The 23,127-nt window shown below is 42.7% G+C and overlaps 1 protein-coding gene across 1 annotated transcript in view; it reads left to right on the forward strand.

Moving 5' to 3' along the window:
• Positions 1 to 23,127, forward strand: part of DISC1 (disrupted in schizophrenia 1) — a 334,249-nt gene that overhangs the window by 13,126 nt on the left and 297,996 nt on the right. Inside the window, exon 3 of the mRNA XM_023517671.1 lies at positions 8,704 to 8,770. Within this exon, the coding sequence (XP_023373439.1) occupies positions 8,704 to 8,770 (67 nt within the window). The remainder of the gene's footprint in view (positions 1 to 8,703; positions 8,771 to 23,127) is intronic.

A 23,127-nucleotide genomic window follows, 5' to 3' on the forward strand; every position in this document is an offset into this window, starting at 1 on the left:
TTATGCTAACTTATCATTTGCCTAGATATGGCATGGTACTTATAATGCATTCACCAAAAAATATTTGTTGAATACCAATTATGTGCTGGATAGTGTGGGAGGCAGTGGGAACTCCCCTGGGATGCTGTAAACCTTCTGACTTCGTGCTGTCCAGGAACAGAGGTAGGAAGTGAGATAACTCAGGAGGTGTCAGGCTGTGCCAGAGGGGGGTGGTTACATGCATCAGATTTTCACAGCCATGGCCTAAAATACTAATGGTAGAAAGCAGAAGTTAAACATCAGAAGATAGAGGAGTTGGCCAGAAGTCAGGAAAAAACAACTAAAATGAGGCACTGAAATATGTGTTGGTCTGGAAGCAAATGGGGGCTGATGTGGGGTGAGTGGGAGCAGGGCACAGGGAGCCGAAGGAAGGCTTTCAGGTGTGATTAGCCCGGGAGAAATCTTAAGGATGCTAGAGGCTGAGTGTGCAAGGTCTCACACCCATTCTGCTGGGTGTGGGAAGGAGGGAAGGCTTAAAACAAGGTCTAGGTTTCCCCAGACATCCCTCAACCTGACTGGGACTTGGTGATGGACGAGTTTAGTACATCTAGGGTTGGTCTGGAAATGGGATGTGGATTTAATGATTCTTCTGGAAGCTAGTTAGCCTTAAAGCATGAGTCTTCAACATTCTTAGCCTGTATTGAATATATTAGACTGCTGGAATGGGGCAGTATAGAAATACAATGAATGACTTCCAGAGAGGGCTGGAAATCCTGGTCTAAGAACTACAGGTAGCTGGTGCTGTCTGGTACACTCACTGCACATACCTCTTAGGTTGGGTTTGGAAAGTAGTGGGGGTGGGAGGAAGGGAGGAGGATTTGGGGGTGAAGGTGTATCCTTTAAGCTCTCTCACTCCTGTTTCCATCGGCTGCTTAGTGCTGGGTGGAGGATAAGGTGCCTACGAGGGGAGGCGAGGCTGAGGTGAGGGAAAGTACCCCCATAGCCAGTGTCGGCCCCCTCAGCCCTGGACACAGCTGTAGACAGAGAGCAAATGAGCTATTCCTGGACCAAGATTCACCTGCTGATTTTTGTCTGTGAGACGATTAAACTTGGCTTTGAAGCTCCCCACCATCACAGATTTATTTTCCTTGCTATGGTTGAATCCCGGTCCCTCTACCTTTAACCACAAAGCCTACAGCACAAGTAGAAAACCAGGCTCGATTCCTTTTTTCCCTTTAACCTTAGGACCTGGTGAACTTTCCGCGCTTGGTTTTCTCAGTGGGCTTCATTAAACAATACCTCGCGTCTCTGTTCTTCCTGCAAACACCTCTGCAACACGTGCGGGAGTGAGGCTGATAACAAGGAGCTAACAGAGCAGAGGCAGATTCCTTGGGCTTTCTGCCTGGTCTTGTTCTAGTTCGCAAGTGGTTGCCAGCTAGTGGGATCACCATTCTGTTTCCAGAAGCCTTCCAGGTGATTGGGGTGTGCTGATCTGAAAATGCTAGTGTGGGGCTTCACCCCATGGAGAGCCAGGCCAGGGGGGCAGTAGCCAGCTGGGTCCTGAGGTGGGGTTTGGTCTGTGGGCTGCATCCTCTCCATGTATAAAGAGTTTGCGCAGTGGACAAGGACACCGGCAGGCACTTAGACATGGATCCGCATGCCACCGTCATTCTAAACTTTCCAAACCTGTCAACCTGGGTCAGTGTGTGGAGAGGTAAGTGTTCTTGTGAAATGTGCCCTTGCCCGGGCTATGGGGCTAGGCACTCCATACCTGTGTGAGGGAGTTAATAAATGACTTGCCACCTGAGTGCCCAGAGGCCGTAAGCAGCAAGCTAGGGTGGGCAAGGAAAAGGACTCCTGCCATTTCAAAGGAGCTCAATCTCCAGCTCATCTGCAGAGCCCAGGGTGGGCTTGAGGGTACATGAAGGGGAAGGTTTCTGTGGAGAAGTTGGCATAAGTGAAGAAAGTCTGTGAAGCATGCACTCTGTACAACAGTGCATCTCATTCTTCAATGTATGCCTGTATCACCTGGCTAGGTAGCCGGCTAAAATGCAGAGTCCAGGTTGGTCTGGGGTGGCCCAGGAACTTAGCTCACAAATGCTGCACATGCTACTGGCTGGTGAGCTACACTCTGAGTAACAATGGCATATAAAGAGTCATAACAATGCTCTTCAAAAAGACATACCAAATGCTGTCCTCAAAATTCATATCTCAGGGTGTAGATAGTCCAGGTGGGGAGAAGGCACAGGACACAGTAAGGACAGAAAGCTATACATAATATGTCCCTTAAGACTAAGAGTTACAACAGGACTTTTGAAAGGGGAGAAATCACTTCTGCTAGAGGTTGGGGTGCATGAAGGATGGGCGCTATGGAGGAGGTGACAGTTTAGCTGCGTCTGGGAGAATGAGTGCTATGCAGTTGGCAGAGTGTTCAAAAAAGAAAAAAGAGGTAGGGAAGGTTCCGTTGTCACTAGCCACCGACCAAAATTCGGGTTGGCTTAAAATAAGACTGGTAGCTGGCTGTCGTCTGAGGGGCCCAGGGCTTAGGCTAGCACTTAGTGGGTGATCAGTAAATTCTCATAAATTGATTGCTAAGTCATTGGGAAAGTTTGGATGACCTTGAGGTAGACAATTTGTTGCGATGAGATTTGTTGAAATAGGATTTGAATACAATTTCCTTTCCAATCTGGTTTATCCAGGGTTACTGATAATCTTTTTTAGAATTTCTGAGATAATTTTTAATGCTCTATGCTTGAATTTGCTTCTTTTGCACTCTTAGAAGCGGCTGTACAGCCTGGCACTGTCTCCAGGGAAAGGGTCTGCTGGAATTTTCAAGCGGTTGGCCAGGAGAAACTAGAGGGAGGCCTTCTCTCCCTTTGTTGTTGTTGCTTTTTTCTCCTGTTTCTTTCTTTCTTTTTTTCTAGTTTTACTCATAAAAATGACTTCATGTTCCAGAGGAAAGAGCAATTGGCAGAGAATAGAAAGTTCCATGTTTTATCTCATCAAAGCACTGGCAGGTTTACCCACTAATGCCTTGTGGGGACACCTTCCCAGGGCTCTAATTACATGTCTCCCTTGCTAGGGAAGTAAAGTTAATATTTCCTTATATTCTTGCACGAGCCTGGGAGGGCTTGGAAGAAAAAGAATACTGCTTTTTGGTTTTGTTTAGGGTCTTTCTCCAAGAGGCTCTATCAGTTTCATCTCATGAGTGCATGTTCCGTGCCTGTGGTCAGCTGAGGAGCAAGTCTGAGACCTCGGCACCCTCCAGAGGAGGACCTGTGGCCCAGACACTGGTGCTGAGAAGTCAGGCTGTGTGGACAATGACTTTCCATGTGGCTTCTGTTCTAGCTGTTCCTGCAGGAGTTTATGCCCCCCGATCTCCTCCTGACTGCCCATGTTCCAAGTCCACTAGGGACCATGCATACAATTTTGCTTCCAAAGCATGAAAGGGGAGACTGAAGAGGAAGGAGCCAAACTCCAGGAATTCAGCATTTCAGTGACTCATATCAATGTGATAAATAGCACAGCCAGCTTTGACCCACCTGTTGAGAATTTTCTTCTTGGAGTGGAAATGTATCCAGCATGGAATGACTTTCTCTATCCTTTGTCTCAACTCATGTCCATTATGATAAAATTCTAGTACATGTGTAATAAACATTTGAGGCATTGAAAGAGAAATGACCACAGCAGAGGTCAACTATGAAAACACTGCAGGGTGAGACCAGCTCTCATCTAAATTACCATAATCTCCATTTTTCTGAATTCCATCTTAAACAAGGCAGTTACTCTTCTGGGGATGGTGAGCAAATTACCCAATCCGCTGCCTTTTTCTTTCATGGGAAACCTTCCCTACAGCCCTCTCCAGGGAGCATCTGAGTAGCTTCCTGAAGCCACAGAACTGTAGATGTGACTGAGCACAGCAAAACCCCACAGGCTCCTTTTCATGTGTTTCACTCCAGGCCAGAAAGAAGAAAACAAGATTGAATAGAACCTGGCCATTTTTATATCCAGACTGCCAGAGCCAACGGGAGGCAGTTGCTGTTTGGGGCCCATGGAACAGAAATGCTCCTTGGGGCGGCCTGCACTTGTTCTGCTTTCGGGCTCAAAAAGTAGACAGTATTTGGAGTCTACTCAGAGAAAGAGAGAGGGCCAGTGACACCACCACTTCAAAATGTGTACAGAGAAAGGAGCAAATGTGAACACAGGTGAAACTTCTCGCACGGCTCCCTTGAACGGGCCCTTGTCTCCCTCCCTGAACCCAAGGGCTTTGGGGCATTCTAATTCTTTCCTGCTCTTTATAGAGCTCCGCCACCCTTTACTGTGAGAGCTACTTACAGCATCCCCTTGTCTTGAGATGATGATAAAATCTCTTGGTTTTAAAACAAAATCAGCAGCTCAAATCTCAAGGAGGGATGTGAGACTCACAGCTCCAGTAGCACCCATGAAAAATGCCAACATGTCTGTGGGCAAACGCAAATGTGTGATGCTTAAAGTCTCCATTGGCCATGATCTCTGCCCTTAACTTACAGAATTGTACGTTCTCTTATAAATGGCACAAGAACCAAGAGATAACCAAGTAAAGGAAATGGCATTTTATATATATCCTTTTCCTAATATATTTATTTTATTGTATAGTTCATGCAGTGAGTATGATTATAATTCTGAATGTTGAAATCCCCAAAGGTTAAAATCCCTAAGGATCAAAATTTCTAAAGCTTAAATCCCTAAAATCCCGAAGATCATAATTCCTGAAGATTAAAATCTTGAACGTTAAAATCCTGAAAACCGAATTCTAAGGTAGGGAATTTTTGGTTGTACTTAGGATGGTTGCATCATGTTAAGTGGGACTATTACCTTGTTTAACTGTCTTTATGTGGAAATTAAGTAGGGTTTAAGGAGATGCATATGGGTGCCAGGCTGACGAGGGGTGGGCTTGTGCACTTAATTGTGGATGGTAGCTTGCCTGGGTTGAAGGATACCTTGAAACCTGGTGAAGCATTATTTTGGGTGTGTCTGTGAGGGAGCTTCCAGAGATTAGTGTAAGTCTGAGTGGACTGGCTGGGCCAGATCTGCCCTCAGTGTTAGCAATCACGTTCCATCGCTGGGGCCCACAGAGAGCACATGTGGCAGGGAAATGGGTCTCTCTCTGAGAACTGGGACAGACGTTTCTTCTGCTTCCATGGACATCAGATGTTTGACTCCATAGACAATGCTTTATCACAGCATTGACTGTGAGCATGCATCTAAAAGCGTGGAAACTTTCTCAATAAAGGAAGAGAAAAGTCTTTTTGTACATCAGCATTTCTGAAAGATAAAATTTGTCAAGATCTCTTTGGGTGACTGCATGTGACTCCTCTTCCTGTTGTGCCCTATGCCAGGCGCTTTCTCGTGTCATCTGATGAAGTCCCAGGTCACTGTGGGGATACCACTGCTTTCCCTTGAGGCGACTCAAGCTGCTTAGAGGGAAGACTAGCTGTGTACTCTGGCTGCCTACGGTTTGGCCTCCTGTCTCTACTGGGTCTAGAAAGAACACTGTGTCTCCCAGTGTGAAAGAGTGAGCTTTGTAGACCTTTGAGGACAAAACTTCGCTAGGAAGTTTCTGAACTCTGGAAACTCTTATTTACATGACAACTTGGAAAGGAACAGTTGAGCTCTGCATCAGGATGCACTAGGAAATCTTTCCATAATTTGATCTGAAAAATTAGTCTCTTAGGAAATTAGCACTTGTATTATTTTAAGTTTAACTTCTAGCATTATTCTCAGAAGAGTATATAAGCTTATATGTCTGCCTTCTCTCTTTTTAAGCAAATACTTAAAAATTGGGAGATGAACTACATTAAGACGAACATATCATGGAAAAAAAATACAAGATTTCATTTGTTTAGCTTGGTTGCCTTGTCTTACCCTCTTTCCTTGTTTATAGGAGAATTTACAATTTTATAACTTAGGGCAGAGATCTCAGCCAATGGCAACTTTGAGCATCACCCATTTGTGTTTGCAGGTTTAAGTCTTGGCATTTTTCATGGGCAGTAAGGACACAATGAGTCAGGTGACACCTACTTGAGATTCATTCAAGCTCTGTGCATAGACCCAAAAGTTCATTCACATGCAGTATATTTTCTTCTCCTTGGTAGTGTAAAATGTGATTTCAGCGTGCTGCCTTTTCTCCTTGGAGTTCCACCTGTGTGCTCGCTAAACTCTTTCTGGGCCTTGGTGGGATTTCTTAGAACTCCTGCAGCTCTGGAGGTAGAAGCTCAGTGTCATGGACATCTTGATGGCTGTATCACAGTAGCTCCCTCTGAGAACGTGGCTGCCCTGCTTTGCATTCTCTGTGAGGAAACCCATTTGCCCTGTAAGGATTGCTTGGAGTGTTGTCAGGGCACATTATCCATGATAAAACCTGACAGCTCCAGGGTTAGATGTGCTGCTGAATGCTAAACAGCCCCCCCCCCATTATTTTTCCTCTTCCTCCTCTCCCTAACTAGGTGCTTAGCTGGAAATTGGTCACACCTTCTTGTAAGCTGAGCTGCAGAAAGCTGTTGTGCTAAGAGTGGAAACAGCCTCTTTCTCGCATTTTATTCATCTGGCCTGTGAGAATCTGCCCATGACATGGGCTTCCCGTGCCATGGAGTCTGGTGGATGGAGCAGAGTGTTGAGCAGGAAGTCCTTCTTACATTTGGCAACTGATTTTGAAGCTGCTCTTATGGATTTTCTGTGTTCCTGCCACCCCCCTGCAGCAGCTGAGAGGTTGGCCGGGATCCCAGGTAGACAAGCCTACCTGAGGGAATGTTCCATCTGGACCCCAAGAACTTAGCTGCTCTGTAGAAGGTGGTCAGACAGGATGAGGCAGTGTCTTAGCTTGTCTGGGGTGAGCTCTCTGGTATAACCACTCTTTCTATGAGGGCACTTGGGACTTTAGAAATGTCAGCAATTTCAATTGACGTCTGGAAATTTTTTGAAAATCTGTCTCCTCTTTGTACAGATTGAGAAATAGGTAGTAGAAATTGGAGGGATGTGCCTATGATCAAACACCTAGCTGAGACTGAACTTTTCTACCGCAGTCATTTTAGGTGTAAACTATGTCTGTATTTGGCACAAATGGTTGATTTTTCCTTAGCCGGAGGGGTGTCTTAGTCTTCTCTCCTGTCGTAATAAAGTACTACAGATTGAGTGGCTTAAACAATCAAAATCTATTTTCTCACAGTTCTAGAGGCTGGAAGTCTGAGACCAAGGTGTCAGGAGAGTTGGTCTTTCTCCTTGGCTTATAGATGGCCGTCTTCTCCCTGGGTCCTGATGTGGTCTTCCCTCTGCATTCATCTGTGTCCTCGTGGAGTGGGATGCGTCCTTATGACTTCATTGCAGCCTAATTACTTCCTTCAAGACCCTGTCTCAAATACAGTTCCATTTTAAGGTCTTGGGGTTTGGACTCCAACTTAGGAATTTGTGGGGAGGGGACAAAATTCAGCCCATTACAAGGGGCCTAAAGGGCTCAGAGCAGAGCTAGATACAAAACACATTCGTGCACTTCTATAAAATTGGAATAATTTGGTTTGACCACTCTGTGGTCCTATGTAGAAATTTGATAGAAACATTTTTAAAAAACAAAACAAAAAATCCCCAGATTTTGTGATATGAGCAAGTGTATGGACTCTGCCCAGAAGTGAACCTGGCTGTTTTTGGTATTCTGTTTTATCTCTAGCTAAGAACAGCGCCTGCCTCTTAGGCCAGCACATCATGGTACGCCTTCACCCCAAAAAATATTTACTGGGTATTTGTAAGGTTTATCATGCTATAGTGGACAAAAAAATGTATGAAAGATGATCCACTCTCAAGGAAAGTATAGGTAACTAGGTGGGATAAAGCACAAGTAATACAATTATGTGTCATTTTAGTTACCATTAGAATTGATATCCATTTTTGTATGAGGGCTTTCTTCTTTAAGAGGCATAGATGCAATTTAAACTACTTCTGGTAGAAAAGAAGACTTACTGTTTGGTGTTATCCAGGGAGGCGGGGGTGATCAAGGTTAATAGGTCCTCACTCTTTTCCCTGTATTGTGGCTTACTCTTCCAAACCACATATTTCAGTTATGTATTGCTGCATGTGGTAGGCTAAATAATGCCTTCTTCCCCAGGATATCCATATTCTGTGCCCTGGAACTTGTAAGTGTTACCTTATTTGCTAGAGAGTCTTTACAGATGTGATTGAATTAAAGATTGTGAAATGAGATTATCTTGGATGATCTGGGGTTGCCCTATATGCTATCACGTGTGTCCTTGTATAAGAGAGGCAGAGGGAGATTAGAGAGACAGAGAGGATAAGGTGATGATGTGATCACAGGGAAAGCAGAGATGGGGCATCAAGCTAAGGGAATGCCGACAATCACTGGAAGTTGGAAGAGACAAGGAATGGATTATCCCTGAGAGCCTCTGTAGGGAGTACAGTCCTGTCAACACCTTGATTTCAGCCCAGTAAAGTCGATTTCAGACTTCTGGCTTCTGGACTCTGACAGAATAAATTTCTGTTGTTGTAAGCCACTAAGTTTGTGGCAATTTGTTACAGTGGACACAGCCAACTAATATACTACATAACAAACTACCACAAAACTTAGCATTTAAAACAATGCTCAGGAATGAAGTTAGCAAAAGGGCAAACTCGGCCTCTCCAAGTATTTTCTCTCCCACAGAAATACCAAAATATAAACGGAAACTGTCATAATCTACAATGTCAGAACTCTGGAAAATAGGCAACCCCAAATGTTATGAAACCAAGAAAAAGACAACTGAAAACGGTAGGAAACTTTTCATTTTTACTTGCTTTTGTCCCAGTCCCTTCAAGAATACAACGGTTCTCTTGAGGGTGGCCTCCCACATTACAGTGTGGGACACTGGCTCCTGATTCCAGGTTGGAAGTGAAAGGGTGGGAAAGCTATTCCATGAAAATTATAACCAAAAGTGAGCGAGGGTGGCCACTATTAGACAGAGATGAAGAATATTATATTTTGATAAAAATGTTAATTTGATAGGAAGGTATAATACCTTTAAACATATAAGTACCAAATAGTAGAGTCCCAGAACATATGAAGCAAATTTTGAAAGAATAAAAGGGAGAAATGGAGATTTCTCTAATTATAGTTGGAAATGTCAGCATTCCACTTTCAATAATGAATAGATCATATAGACAGAAGATCCGTAAGATAGAGGGCTTGACCAACATTGTAAACCTATTGGTCCTAACAGACATGTATGAGGTCTGATAATTAAGTTCATGAAGTTGCCACCATGTGCTTATGTTGGCAGCCCTGTACAAACAAGTTGGTGAGATGTCATAACCTTGGTATATCAGCATCACAGCTGTGTTTGTGTCATCATGTGGCAGTGTCTTCCTGAGTGGCATTCATCATTGTTGTTGCATGTTTTTGTGTGCCATCGCAAGAATGTTGGAGCTTGAATTACAGCAATGAACAAACATTACATTTCTTGTTAAACTTGGCAAGAGTGGCAGTGAAATCAGGGACTTGTTAGCCCAAGGTTACGGGGATAGTGTTATGAAGAAAGTGTTAGTGTGCAAATGGATTAAGTGTTTTTCTGAAGGGAGAGAAAGTGTCACTGAGGAAGAGAGATCAAGACATCTACTAATGAACAGAACTGATGAAAACATTGCAAAAATTCATTGAATTGTGTGTCAAAATTGTTGGCTGATTGTGAGAAACATAGAAAACCAAGTAAACATGGATAGAAAAACAGGAAAATCTTAGCCGAAAATCTTGGCCAAAAAAACGTGTGACTCTTGCGTAATGACAAGAGCTCACACAGCACTGTCTGTGAAGGAGCTTTTAGCCAGTAAACAAATAACTGTATTGGAACACCCTCACTACTAACCTGATCTGGCCCCCAGTGCCTTTTTTCTTTACCTAAAGATAAAGGAAATCTTTTTTTTTGCAGTTTTTTTTTTGGATGGGGCAGGGTTTTGAACCCTCCACCTCTGGAATTTGGGGGTGGCACCCTACTCCTGTGAGCCACAGGTGCTGCCCTAGGAAATCTTGAAAGGAAGACATTTTGATGAAATTTAGGACACTTAGGGTAATATGTTGACAGCTTTGATAGCCATTACAGAGAAAGAGTTCGAGAATTGTTCAGAAGCATGGAATAGGAGTTGGCATCAATGCATAGCTGCCCAGGGGGAGCACTTTGAAGGTGACTATAGTGATAGTCATCAAAGAGGACTGTAGTATGAGTTTGTGAACTTAATTGTCAGACTTTGTATACAATAACCCATCCAACATTAGTACAATACACATTTTTCTCAAGTGCACATGTATTGTTTTCCAGAATAGACCAGACATTAGGCCATGAAACAAATCTCAATATCTTATACTTTGGAAGAGAAATCATACGAAATATCTTTTCCAGCTACATTGGAATGAAGCTAGAAATTTAAATTAGAAGAAACCTGAAAAATTCACAAATATGTAGAAACTAAATATCACACTCTCAAACAAGTCATGACTAGAGAAACATCACAGGAGAAATTAGAAAATATTGAGAGATGAATGAAAATGAAAATATGACCTACCAGAACTTGTGGGATATAAGAAATGAAGTGTTTAGAGGTAAATTTATAACTGTAATAACTACATTAAAAAAGAAGAAAGATCTTAAATTAGTAACCTAACTTTACACCTCAGGAACTAGGAAAAAAGAAAACTAAGACCAAAGACAGCAGAAGGAAATAAGTAATAAAGATTAGAGCAGAAAAGGAAAGAAAAAAATAGGGAGACTTAATAAAAACAAAACTTAGTTTCTGAAAGGCATCAGCAAAACTGACAAAGAAAAAGAGAGAGAGAAGATGGAAATAACTAAAACCAGAAATGAAAGTGGGGATCTACGGAAATAAAATGATTATAACAATATTATGAATAATTTTATGCCAACAAAACAGATAACCTAGATGAAATGGAAAAGGTCATAGAAAGAGACGTAAATCACCTAAACTGACTCAAGAGTAAGTAGAAAATCTCAACAGACCTAAGGAAGTAAAGAGATAGAATCAATAATTAAAAACTATAATAGTTCAGGACTAGGTGGCTTCATTGGTAAATTCTACTAAGCATTTCTGAATAATTTAACATCAATCCTCTAAAACTTTTCAAAGGTAGAAGAGAAGGGAACACTTCATAACTCATTCTGAGGTTGACATTACCCTTGTATTAAAACAGATAAAGATATCACAGGAAAGAAAATTTTAGATCAATATTCCTTATGAACATAGATGTAAACATCCTTAACAAAATATTAGCAAGCTAAATTTAATAGCACATTAAAAGGATACACACCACAACCACATGGAATTTATGACCAAGTGGAATTTATCCCAGGAATGCCAGGGTGGTCCAACATGGGAAATCAACCAGTGTACTACATCACAGTAACAGGTTGAAGGAACCACACACACACACACACACACACACACTCATCTCAATTGATGCAAAGTTCAACATCTGTTCAAAATAAAAAAATCTGTTAAAACTAGAAATAAAGAGAACTTTCCCAATATGATACAGCGCATTTATGAAAATTCTACAGCCAACCTCACATTTTCCCCCTAAGGAACAAGACGGAGTGGCAGCTTTCACTGTAAGTTATAGCCAGAACAATTACATAAAAATATAAAAGCTATCTCAGTTTGAAAGGAACAAGAGAAATTATCTCTATTTGCAGATGACATTATCCTATATCTAGAAAATTCCAAAGAATCCAGGAGAAAGCTAATGCAACACATAAACATATTTGACCACAAGACACAAGATCAACACACAGAAGTCAGGGATGTTTCTGTACACCTGGAATGAACAACCCAAAAAGGGAAAATAAGAAACAATTCTGGCTCGGCCCCTATAGCTGGCTCAGCGCCTATAGTTCACCCGGCTAAGGTGCCAGCCACGTACACCCAAGGTGGCAGGTTTGAATCCCCAGCCCGGACCCGCCAAACAACAATGACAGCTGCAACCAAAAAATAGCCTGGTGTTGTGGCAGGTGCCTGTGGTCCCAGCTACTTGGGAGGTGGAGGCAGGAGACTCACTTGAGCCCAGGAGTTGGAGGTTGCTGTGAGCTGTAATGCCACGGCACTCTACCCAGGGGGACAGCTTGAGGCTCTGTCTCAAAAAAAAAAAAAAAAAAAGAAACAATTCCATTTGCAACAGCATCTAAAATAAAGTTAACCATGGAAGGAAGTGAAAGACTTTTACAGGGAAAATTATGAAACAATGGTGAAAGAAATTAAATGAGACCTAAATAAATGAAAAGACATCCTGTGTTCCTAGATAAGGAGTGCTATGCTTTTGCTCTATTTTTTGTCTGCCTCTTTAAGTGATTGTGCTACTTCAAGAGTCTTGTCTTCAAGCTCTGACTTTTTTTTTTCTTCATTGTTAAATCTGATGATGAAACTGCTGTGTTTTGAAACTCCTTGAATGACTCAATTTTTTAAGCTCCATTATATTCTTCCTCATTTTGTCTAGATCCTTGGTTGGTGACTGTCTTTAATTTCATTAATTTCTTGAGACATGTTTTGGAATTCTTTTCGCTGGTTTTCAGTTTTCCAATTTCATTCATCTCATTTGCAATGCATATTCTGAATTACATTTCTGTCCTTTCAATAATTTCTTCATGGTTGGAATTCTCTGCAGTAGCTCCATTGTGAGCCCTTGCGGGAGTTGATCTATTCTGATTTTTCATGTTGTCATGGTTCTTTTGCTGGTTTCCCTTCCCTTTTTTTTCCTTTCTTTTCTTTACTTTTTCTCCTTTTGACTCTAGGCTATACAGTTGAGTTGACTATAAAGAACAGTAGAGAAAAAAGAAGAAAAAAAATAAGAATAAGAATAGGAAGAGGGCTCGGTGCCTGTGGCTCAAGTGGCTAAGGCGCCAGCCACATACACTTAAGGTGGCGAGTTCGAATCCAGCCTGGGCCTGCCAAACAACAATGATGGCTGCAACCAAAAAATAGCCAGGCGTTATGGCAGGTGCCTGTAGTCCCAGCTACTTGGGAGGCAGAGGCAGGAAACTCTCTTGAGCCCAGGAGTTGGAGGTTGCTGTGAGCTGTGAGGCCACAGCACTCTACCCAGGGTGACAGCTTGAGGCTCTGTCTCCAAAAAAAAAAAAAAAGAAGGCTAGGAAGAGAAGAAGATTTGACAGCATTACTAAAATCTTTGTTGCCTGCTCCCTTCGCTAACTTCCCTTCTTGCTTCTCCTCTGTTTTCCGTTTGTCCCATGCAGTCACTCTGAGCCCCCACAGCGCCGTCTCTGAGCACAGTGGTCTGAATGGTGGTGATGGCTCACGCTTTTCCCCTCCTGTCTCAGGAGAGGCTGCAGAAGGGCTGCCATTAGACTGCCATCTTTGAGAGTCTGAATTTCACATGTCTTTTGAATGGGGAGACCATTTTTCTGCATGAGATCAGAGAGAAGAGGGTCGCATACCTCACAGGCCAATGGGAAGTGGAAAGCGGTCTAGAACACACACTCAGACAACAGGCATGGAACAAAAGGGAAACAGACTTCTGTGTTCACAGGTGGGAGGGCTTAATAGTGTCAAGATGTCAGTACTACTTAAAGCGATCTATGGATTCATGTCAGTCACTATCAGAATTCCAAATAGGCTTTTTTTCCCTCCCTGGAAAAGCTGTTCCTCAAATTCATACAGAATTGGAAAGAGTCAGATTAGCTAAAACAGTCTTAAGAAAAAGAAAAATGAAGTTGGAGGATTAATATTTCCCAATATCCAGGCTTTCTATAACGCTACAGCAATCATAACAGGGTGATACTGGCACAAGGATAACACACAGACCGATGGAATAGAATTAAGCATTCTTTTTCATGGCTCATTTTCCTTGAGTCATAGAAAGGCATTATTCAGCCCAAAAGGGGCCACATATATACGGCCAGTTCTTTTGTTTGTTTTGAGACAGAGTCTCACTCTGTCTCACTCTGTCACAGAGTGCAGTGGCATCATCATATCCACTACAGCCTCAAATTTCTCAGTGTAAGTGATTCTGCCTCTGCCTCCCAAGTAGCTGGGATTACAGGTGCCCACCACCATGTATGTTTTTTTTTTTCTTTTTGTAGAGATGGCATCTAGCTTAGGCTAGATGCTGGTCTTGAACCCCTGGTGGTGTGAGCCACTACCCATGGCCCCAGTTCCTTTTTCACAAGGGTACCAACTCCTTTCAAGAGATGGTGCTAGGACAACTGGATTTTCATATTTGAATAATAAAGTGGGATCACATCACATACAAAGTTTAACTCCAAATAGTGCAGTGATTATGGAAAACAGTTTGGTGATTCCTTAAAAAGCTAAACACAGAATTACCATATGACCCAGCAATTCTATTCATGGGTATATAGTGAAAGGAATTGAAAGCAGGGACTTGAACAGATACTTGTATGCCAAGGTCCGTTGCGGTATTAACCAGTGTTTATGCATACACTGTATATATGTTGTTTTTGAGGTATAATTTACAGGCAATGAACTGTGAAGTGTTTAATAGTAGTCCCTGCACTTGGAGTGAAGGGGACTGGATGAGGAGATGAGCGCGTCAGTGCGGCAGCAGCAGCAGCCCGCTTTGTTCTGTCAGTTGTCTTTGAGCACCAGTTTGCTCCTGGATAAACTAAGAATAATAATACCTATCCTGCTGCATGGGTGGGAGGTTAAAGTGATAATGATGTGCGTGAGATGCCTGCACGGTGCTTGGAGCACAGGTATTGAAGAATACTTCATTCCCTTTTCTTTCCTTAACCACCGCTTCCCCCACCCCCAGTTAGAGAACACATATAAAGCGTGGATGCTTCCGAAAAATCTCTCCACTAGAAGTTAGCGCCAATAGCTTGCAGAAGATAAGATGGAGCGATTTGGCTTGTTATTTTCTATTTGGCAATAAGAAGCTTATTTGCACATAGCCTGACTTCTTTCAAGCTACAGAAAATTTGGAAATGAGATAAAGCAATATATATTAAAACATGCAAATTATAACGAATCATTTAAAGCTTGCTTACTCTTCACATCTTCCTATGGCAAACTGGTTTTTTTTTTTTTTTTTTTTTTTTTTTTAATCTTGCAGTCTAAATTTCATGACCTCAAGTCTTTCCTTTTTCTGCCTGATGCTCTGTTGCATGACATTGGCAAAATGAAATCAGAGCCCTGCTGGGCCTTGAAAGAATTGGTGGTCCTGATTTTGAGAGTAGAAGGGAAAGAATGGAAAAGAGAAGGAGGAAAATGGCACTTCATGGAGTTCTAAAGGCAAGACTGAAGAGGGAAGATGGGAAGCCTTCTATTTCATGTTCGCTTTCTCTGTGGGCTTCCGCTGTTTTTTTTTTTTTCTTTTTTTTCTCTTTAAGGTAAATTTATTTCAGGTTAATGTGAGGGTACAAACAACCAGGTCAAAAAATTTGATTTGTTTGGTAGAGTTCCTCTTGTGGTTATGTCTCAGACACAAAAGGTGTGGCGACCACCTCCCCCGTGCCCATGCAGTGAGAGCACCCCAACCCCCCTTTCTCCTCCCCCCAATAACTCTTCCCCAACTTGAATTGAAATGAGGTTTTCACCCATGTGGGCATGCATCAGATCATCTACTAGCTTCATATTAGTATTGAATACATTAGATTATTGCTTTTCCATTCTTATGATACTTTATTAAGAAGAATGTGTTTCAGCTCCATTCAGGATATTACAAAAGATGTGAAGTCAACATCTTTTTTATGACTGAATACTGTTCCATGGTGGGCATGTACTGTAATTTGTTAATCCATTCCTGAGCTGATGGGCATTTAGGCTGTTTCCATGTCTTGGCAATTGCAAATTGAGCTGTGATAAACAATCTAGTGTAAATGTCTTTAAGAAAAAATGATAGCTCCTCTGTTTTGTGACCTTCACTCTCATGGGCAGGGAGGAAGAAGGTGCAATTACCAGATAACTGTTTAATCTTTGTCTATAAAATGGTCATGTACAAACATGGAATCCATTTCTTCTGCATAATGGCAATGATATGGTGCCTCTGTTTCTTTGTGGAGCTCCTTGTCCATAAGGAGTGGACCTGGAATAAATTTACCTTAAAAAGAAAAAATAACACCAGAAGCCCACAGAGAAAATGAACACGTGATCCATTATTTTTCAAATCATCTAAGGAAATTTGAATAAGTGTCCTGTAAGATTTGGAACTAAAAACCTTTATGGTAGATGAATATTTGAAGGTTTATTAGAGTCTTCAGTTGAAGAGAGGCAGATACTCGGCAGGACTGAAGGGCACCTTGTAAGTTGTGGGTGGAAAGTCATGGGAGGAATTATTTTCTGCATTAGTGCCAGTGCTGGTAACTGTTGGCGGGGGGTGGGGGGGACACTCTGATTGTGTGATCAGGAGCCTCAACACAGTTTGAAGATGCCAGAGAGTCATGTTCTGCTTCCCTCTGCTGACTCTGCCTCTCTGAGCATAAATGTGGGTCCTGGATTGGCTATTTTGGTCTTGTTTGTCAAGGAGGAAAGGTAGATCTCGTGGGTCAAGGTGGCCAGGCATGTTCAGAGTGGGGCCTGAGTGGGGTAATGACATAAGCAGTGAAGAAGTGAAGAAGGGCAGTTACCCCAGCGGTCTTCTTCTTGCCAAAAGTCTCCAAACCCTACAGACTGAACCCCGTTCAATGCTATGTGTTCTGTGACAATTCTGTGACCTCCGTATTCCATCTGCTGCCCGTCCCAGCCTGAGGATGTTTTTGTTGCCCGTGTGTTTCCTGACAGGCAGATCTCTCTATTAATAAGAAAACAGATGAATTGGTGGCATCACTTTATTTTCCAGCACTACTCTATTGTGTAGAACATCCAACCCAAGATCCAGAGACGCTATTTTTTCCTGCCATCCCTCTATAAATTCCTGAACTTTGTCACACCTCAGTCCAGCTCCTCTTGCTGTATTTCCCCACTGCAGTGAATGGCAACTCAGGCAAGAAAAGCTGGGAGTTGTACTGGGATTTCATCTCTCTCTGGACATCAAGGCACCATACCTTTTGAATTTTGTCTCCCAAATATCTCTTTCGCCAGTCCTTTGATCCCATCAGTTTTTGCCTGGATGAACGCACTGGTCTCTTAATGGGCCCCTGGTTAATACTGTTGTTTGCCTCCAAATCGTCTTTCATGAGTAGCCAGTCTTCTTCCTAAAGTTCATTTATGATCACTTTTCTACTTCAGCTCTGTCCGTGACTAACATCATTGTCAGGAGCAATGTTGAACTTGACCTGCAGTGACCCCTTCCTTCTCGGGCTCTTGTCTGCTTTCTAACTTCATTTCTTGCCACTCCTCCTCTGTCTCCCAAGCAACTTTACGTTTGGTCCCTCAGTCATTCCTGGAAGCGTTGTCTTGCCCCATGGGGTTTTGCCCCTCTGCCTGCCTTTACGACCCTCTTCTAAGTCAGCAAGACTTGGTTTAAGTGCCTCTTCTTTTGGGCAATCTGCATATTTCCCTATCTTGACACACTCCATTTTTTAATATAGCTGTTAATGGCTGAATCATTTACTGCATGTAAATGGCTGAACTGTAAGCCTCCTGGGAGAGAGAGAAACCCTGTCTACTTTTAACTTTCACCCTCAGCACCCAGCGTAATGCCTTGTCAAAGTAGCCTCACAGAGAAGTAGTTGTTGAACAAATGAATGTTCAAAGTATATTTTATTTACAAATGATGATCATTATCGCTATTATTGTGTCATTAGTAGTTAATAATTCTACTAATAGTATTATAAAGTATAATTATAAAGTCTTTTAGATTAACCTAGTTGAAAATCTGACGACCAAGTTAGGTTCTGCTACTTAGTAATTGTATAAGCTTGGACAAATTACTGGCAAGCTTCAATTTTTCCATCTGTAAAATGGGATAATAGGATTATTTGGAAAATTAGATGGGATGTTGCATGCTAAATACAGTCAAATCTCTATATGGTGACCACCCAAGTGACTGTAATAAACTGGTTGACATATGGAAGTGGTCAATGTAAGGAACTAGGCCTACGGTACTAATACATACATGTGGTGCATGTCTGGTCTGTGACAATTAGATCAACTTGATGGGGTCAGTGTAGAGAGGTGGTCAGATAGGTCCTAATGTATTTGGATTATATATCATGACGAATGTTAAATATTACAATTATACTCAGCAGTAAAATATTTAGATAATCTGGGCCCAGATAGATAGTCCTTTTAATCTCCTGTCTTTGTGTTTTTTTATAAAAATTTGTTTGCAAACTGGTTATTGTCTTAGATAACCATAGAGTGCCTAGTTTAATGCCTTTTGAGAGTAAGAGAAACCAGAAAGCCTGTAGCAGAGGGCTGTTTTAATATTTCACAGTGGACAAACAGAGTTATTTCCCGTCACAGCCGTGTATTAGGTGGAATGACCTTTAGCAGCTGATGACAGTGAAGGAGTAGAAGGGACAGTTTTCCGCTTGACCTTTATACAATGTGCCAGTTTGTCTCGTAATACAAAATAAGTTACAATTGACAGGCTTGATAGAGCACTAACCTGACAGGAGATAGGCAGGGGAACAGCCCCTGTTAGCTACAGAGCCCCGTGGCTTCCGCACACCCGAGGGTGGCTTCGAAATGACTACTCCCGAAGTCGCTGCCAGAACACTCAGTGTAATTAGTTCCTCTGGGAGTTTGTTTTTGAATGGGATTCACTCATAATGAACTTCTGTTGCCAAGGACTGGGGTATTCTGCACACACCCCACTGTGCTCTTCTAACTCTTCTGCCTCTGTTCGCTCTCTGCTCCTTGCCTGTGTCCCAGGATGCTTCCCTCTCATCTTCCCTAATGCTTCATTTGTGCCCTTCTCTGAACTTGACTGCCTTCTTTTTCTTTTCTACCATTGGATGGTTTTCCCTGGGCCATTTCCAAGAAGGGCTCAAATGAGACCTGCTTTTCAAGCTTGCTCTTTCCTCTGGAGTCATGGGCAGAAGTGGTTGTGGATAGCCGGTAGGGAGTGCTATGCCATTTAGCTTTGCAGGTGTGGCGGAGGAAATGGCTGCTGAGGACCGGCCACTTCACCTGTGTCTCTAGTTCTGACACTAACTGCACGTGATAACCACAGTAATTTACTTTGCCTCTGCAGGGAGTCAGTGGAAGGGTTACGTTTTTATTTGAAGTGAGCAGTAATGGTGAGTACCAGTTATTAAAATTCTAGATAGAAAATGGGCATGTCATTCTGGTCCTTTTCCTAGCTTTTGTCCAGAGACATGTCTATTGCGATGTGAGAAATAATCTCTTCTGATAATTGGGTACAGTAACATTAGGCCTGCCTACCTCGCTGGGCCGACGTGAGAAACAGAGTAATACATAGAAAATTGTGCTGATCCAAAGGAGCTGTGTCAACATATTAACTGGGGCTGTCTCTGGTTGTGTGCTGCAGATAATGTTTCCTGCCATTTAAGCTTTTCTATACTACAAATTAAAAAAAAGAGAGAAAAGTTTTTATGAGAGAAAAGATTAGAAGAAAATATACCAAAAAAAATGCTTTGGAAAGTCAGAAGTTTGATAAAACCCTAGTGCCACAGCTGAGGATTCGGCTTCATGCTCCAAGTATGTAAATCTCTAAGGTTCATATTTTATGCATATTTATGGAATCAGAAATATCAAAACCGTATCAAAAGATGTAAATCTCTGATATCTCTTTAAGAGTTGATACAATGAAACATTCACGTATATAAACTTGAGGCAGCAACAAAAACTTGACCACCTGGAGTTGGCAGTGTTTACAGCTCTTCAGCGTTTTTGGCTCTGTGTGTTTTCTTCATAATTCCAGAAGGCTGTGACTTTCAAACTGTATTCTGAGGAGTCACAGTGTTGCCTTGGGGAGGCAGAAAGGGAAGCTCCATCCAGAGCATCAGGGTTCCCTGGCTTTTATCTCTTAGTCCTGTAAGAATTCATCGCAGAGGGAGTTCCCTTGGTAAGTAAACAAATAGACAAACCCAAGCCAGCATGTTAACAAAATACTTGAAAAGCACAGCCTTAAAGAATTAAAAAAAAAAAAAAAAGCCTAAGATATTCAGAAGCCATTGTTGGAGGAAGGTAGAGATTCTTCCCAAATCCAAGCTTCTCTTTCCTATTTGATGGAAGCTTGATTTGAGGGTGCAAAAACAGTGTGCTGGGGGTACTCGGCCTAGAAGGCCCCTGGGGCTTGGTGCCAGTGCAAGTGCTTTGGTCAGCTGGCTGTGCGGGGACACAGATCTTCCGACTTGTTCACATGGCACAAATGTTTCCCAGCGTAAACACCAGGCTGCTTCACATACTCTTAGTCCCGGTCAAGGGTGTTATTCTGTGTCCGTTCCATTCAGAGGTTTCATTCTCTTCCTGGCAGCTGGAACCAATTGCTTTGGATCCACTGTGCAAACCGCAACATCCTGAACCAAGCTCCTGGTAATGAGACTCCCCAAATTTAAACAGAGCAAGACGGTTAGTTACCCTGCAGAATCAGCCAGTACTTCTTTAGACATCACGATAAGAACAAGGCGTTCCAGGCAGAAGAACATGCCCCTATAAGGGTAGTATCTTGTTTTCTCTCCGTTTTTTTCTTTTGGGGTAGCAGCTGTCTGGATGCTGCCCTGGGCCTGAGAGGGGTCAAGTGCACATTCCTGCCCACTCTGCTGCTTCTCTCATGCCTTTTCCAGTCCCCTGTCAGGGGATAAAAAACCATAATTGTTCCGTGTTGGAATAATTCGATTTTTTTAATTTAAAAAAACATTTTTTTTTGTTTTTATTAAATCACAACTAGGTACCTTGTTGGATTTATAGAGTTTAGTGTATTTTTGTAGGGAAAAAATCCACCCCAAAGTGAATGCAAAATATAGTATGATTAGTGGGAGGTATGGGAATTAAACTTTGGGAGCTTCTTGGATGGTAACTAAGGAATCTTTGTCTCCACGGTGGCAATATGTCCTACAGTTGTTTCTCAGTGTCTGATGGGAGATTGCTTCCAGGACCCCTGTAGATAACAAAATCCAAGCGTCCTCACATCCTGCACTGGGCCCTGAGGAACCCCTGGATAGGAAGGGCGGCTGCTGTGCTCCTGAGCTTCACATTCTGCAAACACGGTCCTTTCAGCCCCTGTTTGGTTGCAGATGGAAAGTCCACTGACACCGGCAGCTGGCTGCGTTCACTGGAAAGAAGCCATGTGTGGCGGCCCTGTGCAGTTTGACCCCGTGCTGTTCAAGGGTCAGCTGTAATTGCTCGCGGAACATCTGGGTGGGAAGTGGCTGCAGGAAGACCTGCACAGTCACTGCAGCATGGTGACACCCCAACCCCTCTCCTCCAGAATGCTGCCATGAGATCAAGCACTGGCCGTGGACTTATTTTTTTTTACAGAACTTATTTTGGGTCCAGTTTGAGTAAGAATCATTCTTTTCTGTGCAGTCTCATGGTTACATTCCCCTGCAAGACTCTGGCATGTGACTGCTTGGAATTGCTAATCAAGGGAGGGTTTTAATGCTTCATAGAATCAATTTAAGAGGAGGGCTGGCACTTACTACTTGGTCGCTAAGAATTTTATAATTTTTTTTTTTAAAACGTCAGCATTCCCATGCCTGCTCCTGAAATGGTTGAACATGCAGTAAATGATTATCAGTGAAAAAAATCAGACACTGTTTGTTGTGACCGGTCTTCTAGCTTATTTTTTTTCTCTTTTTTTTCTTGAGGAGGGCTCTTGTGTTCTTTGCTGTGACTTTATGCTACCCACCTATCCTGGACTCTAATTCCTTTACTGACAGTGTTGCTAATGTGTGTGATGGAATTTAGCATATTGATGTGTCAGATTGCTTTGTGACTTCCAGGTGGCCCAGAAACACTGATTCCAGGAGCTCCAGGGAGATTGTGCTGCCGATATGTGTATGTAGGACTGAAAGCAGGGGGGTTGCGGGGAGGACAGGACATTGTACATCCCAAAGAAGTAAGCGCTGGGCAAGACTGGCCCCCTTTCCCCTCTATTTGACAGTCTGTTGGTTTGAGTTGCAGATTGATGCCCCTTGGGTAGAATTAAATTCCAGTCAATAAGTAATTAAATTCATCACATCAGTCTCTTCGAATCCTTTGTATATTTGTAAAAACTCTTCCATTTTGATTTTTCAAAGCCATTCACAGGCATTCTTTTCTCAGCATTTCACAATCATCTGGTGGCTGAAGTTGGTCTAGTATTATTAATCTTATGCATGACACAAGAAAACTGAGTCCTAGGGGGGTAAATAACCCTAAAATCATGAGGTTGGTGGGGATGAATCCGGGACTACGATCAGAGTCTGCTGGCCTGTGAGCAGATCAGACTTTTTAAAGTTTTGATTTGCATAATGCAAGGGTACCTGTCAAATCTTATAGAGTAGAATATAAATTTCTTAACACAACATTAAGTAAGCGAGGTGAAGGCTGTGTTAACCAGTTTGATGTAAGCATTCCAAATTGTAAAATCAGCACATTGTACCCCATAAATGCATTAATGTACATAGTTATGATTTAATAAAAAACATAAAGTTTTGATTTTCTTGTTACACCAGAGGATTTTATGCAGAGATAGAAGAATCACACCATGTCCCTTTATAGGATTTACTTAATCATTTTATACATTGTTAGATGTTTATCTTTAGGATAACATTTTGTATAATCTATGCTTTTTGCCTTTAAGGTGCTAGTTTTAAGGCTTCTAAGGCCAACGTTTATTCTTGGAGAGTGTATATGGCTTTCCTCTCTCATCCGTAAACATGAAGTGCCTTTTACGGCCCCTAGTGCGGTAGGTACTGGGGAGATAGCCGTCAACACGGCAGAACCCCCCTTCACCTTCAGGGGCCTCCAGCTTAGTCCTCACGCTCCTAGACAGCTGGAGTTCCCATCCGGGCACAGGAGTCAGGCCTGCGCTCCCATCCGGCCACAGGAGTCAGGCCTGCGCTCCCATCCGGCCACAGGAGTCAGGCCGGCGCTCCCATCCGGGTACAGCAGTCAGGCCGGGGCTCCCATCCGAGTACAGGAGTCAGGCCGGCGCTCCCATCCGGGTACAGCAGTCAGGCCGGGGTTCCCATCCGGGCACAGCAGTCAGGCCGGCGTTCCCATCCGAGTACAGGAGTCAGGCCGGCGCTCCCATCCGGG

Source organism: Otolemur garnettii, unplaced genomic scaffold (assembly GCF_000181295.1).
Source record: "Otolemur garnettii isolate 467f Iridium unplaced genomic scaffold, OtoGar3 scaffold00116, whole genome shotgun sequence".
In the NCBI taxonomy this organism is placed as follows: Eukaryota; Metazoa; Chordata; class Mammalia; order Primates; family Galagidae; genus Otolemur; species Otolemur garnettii.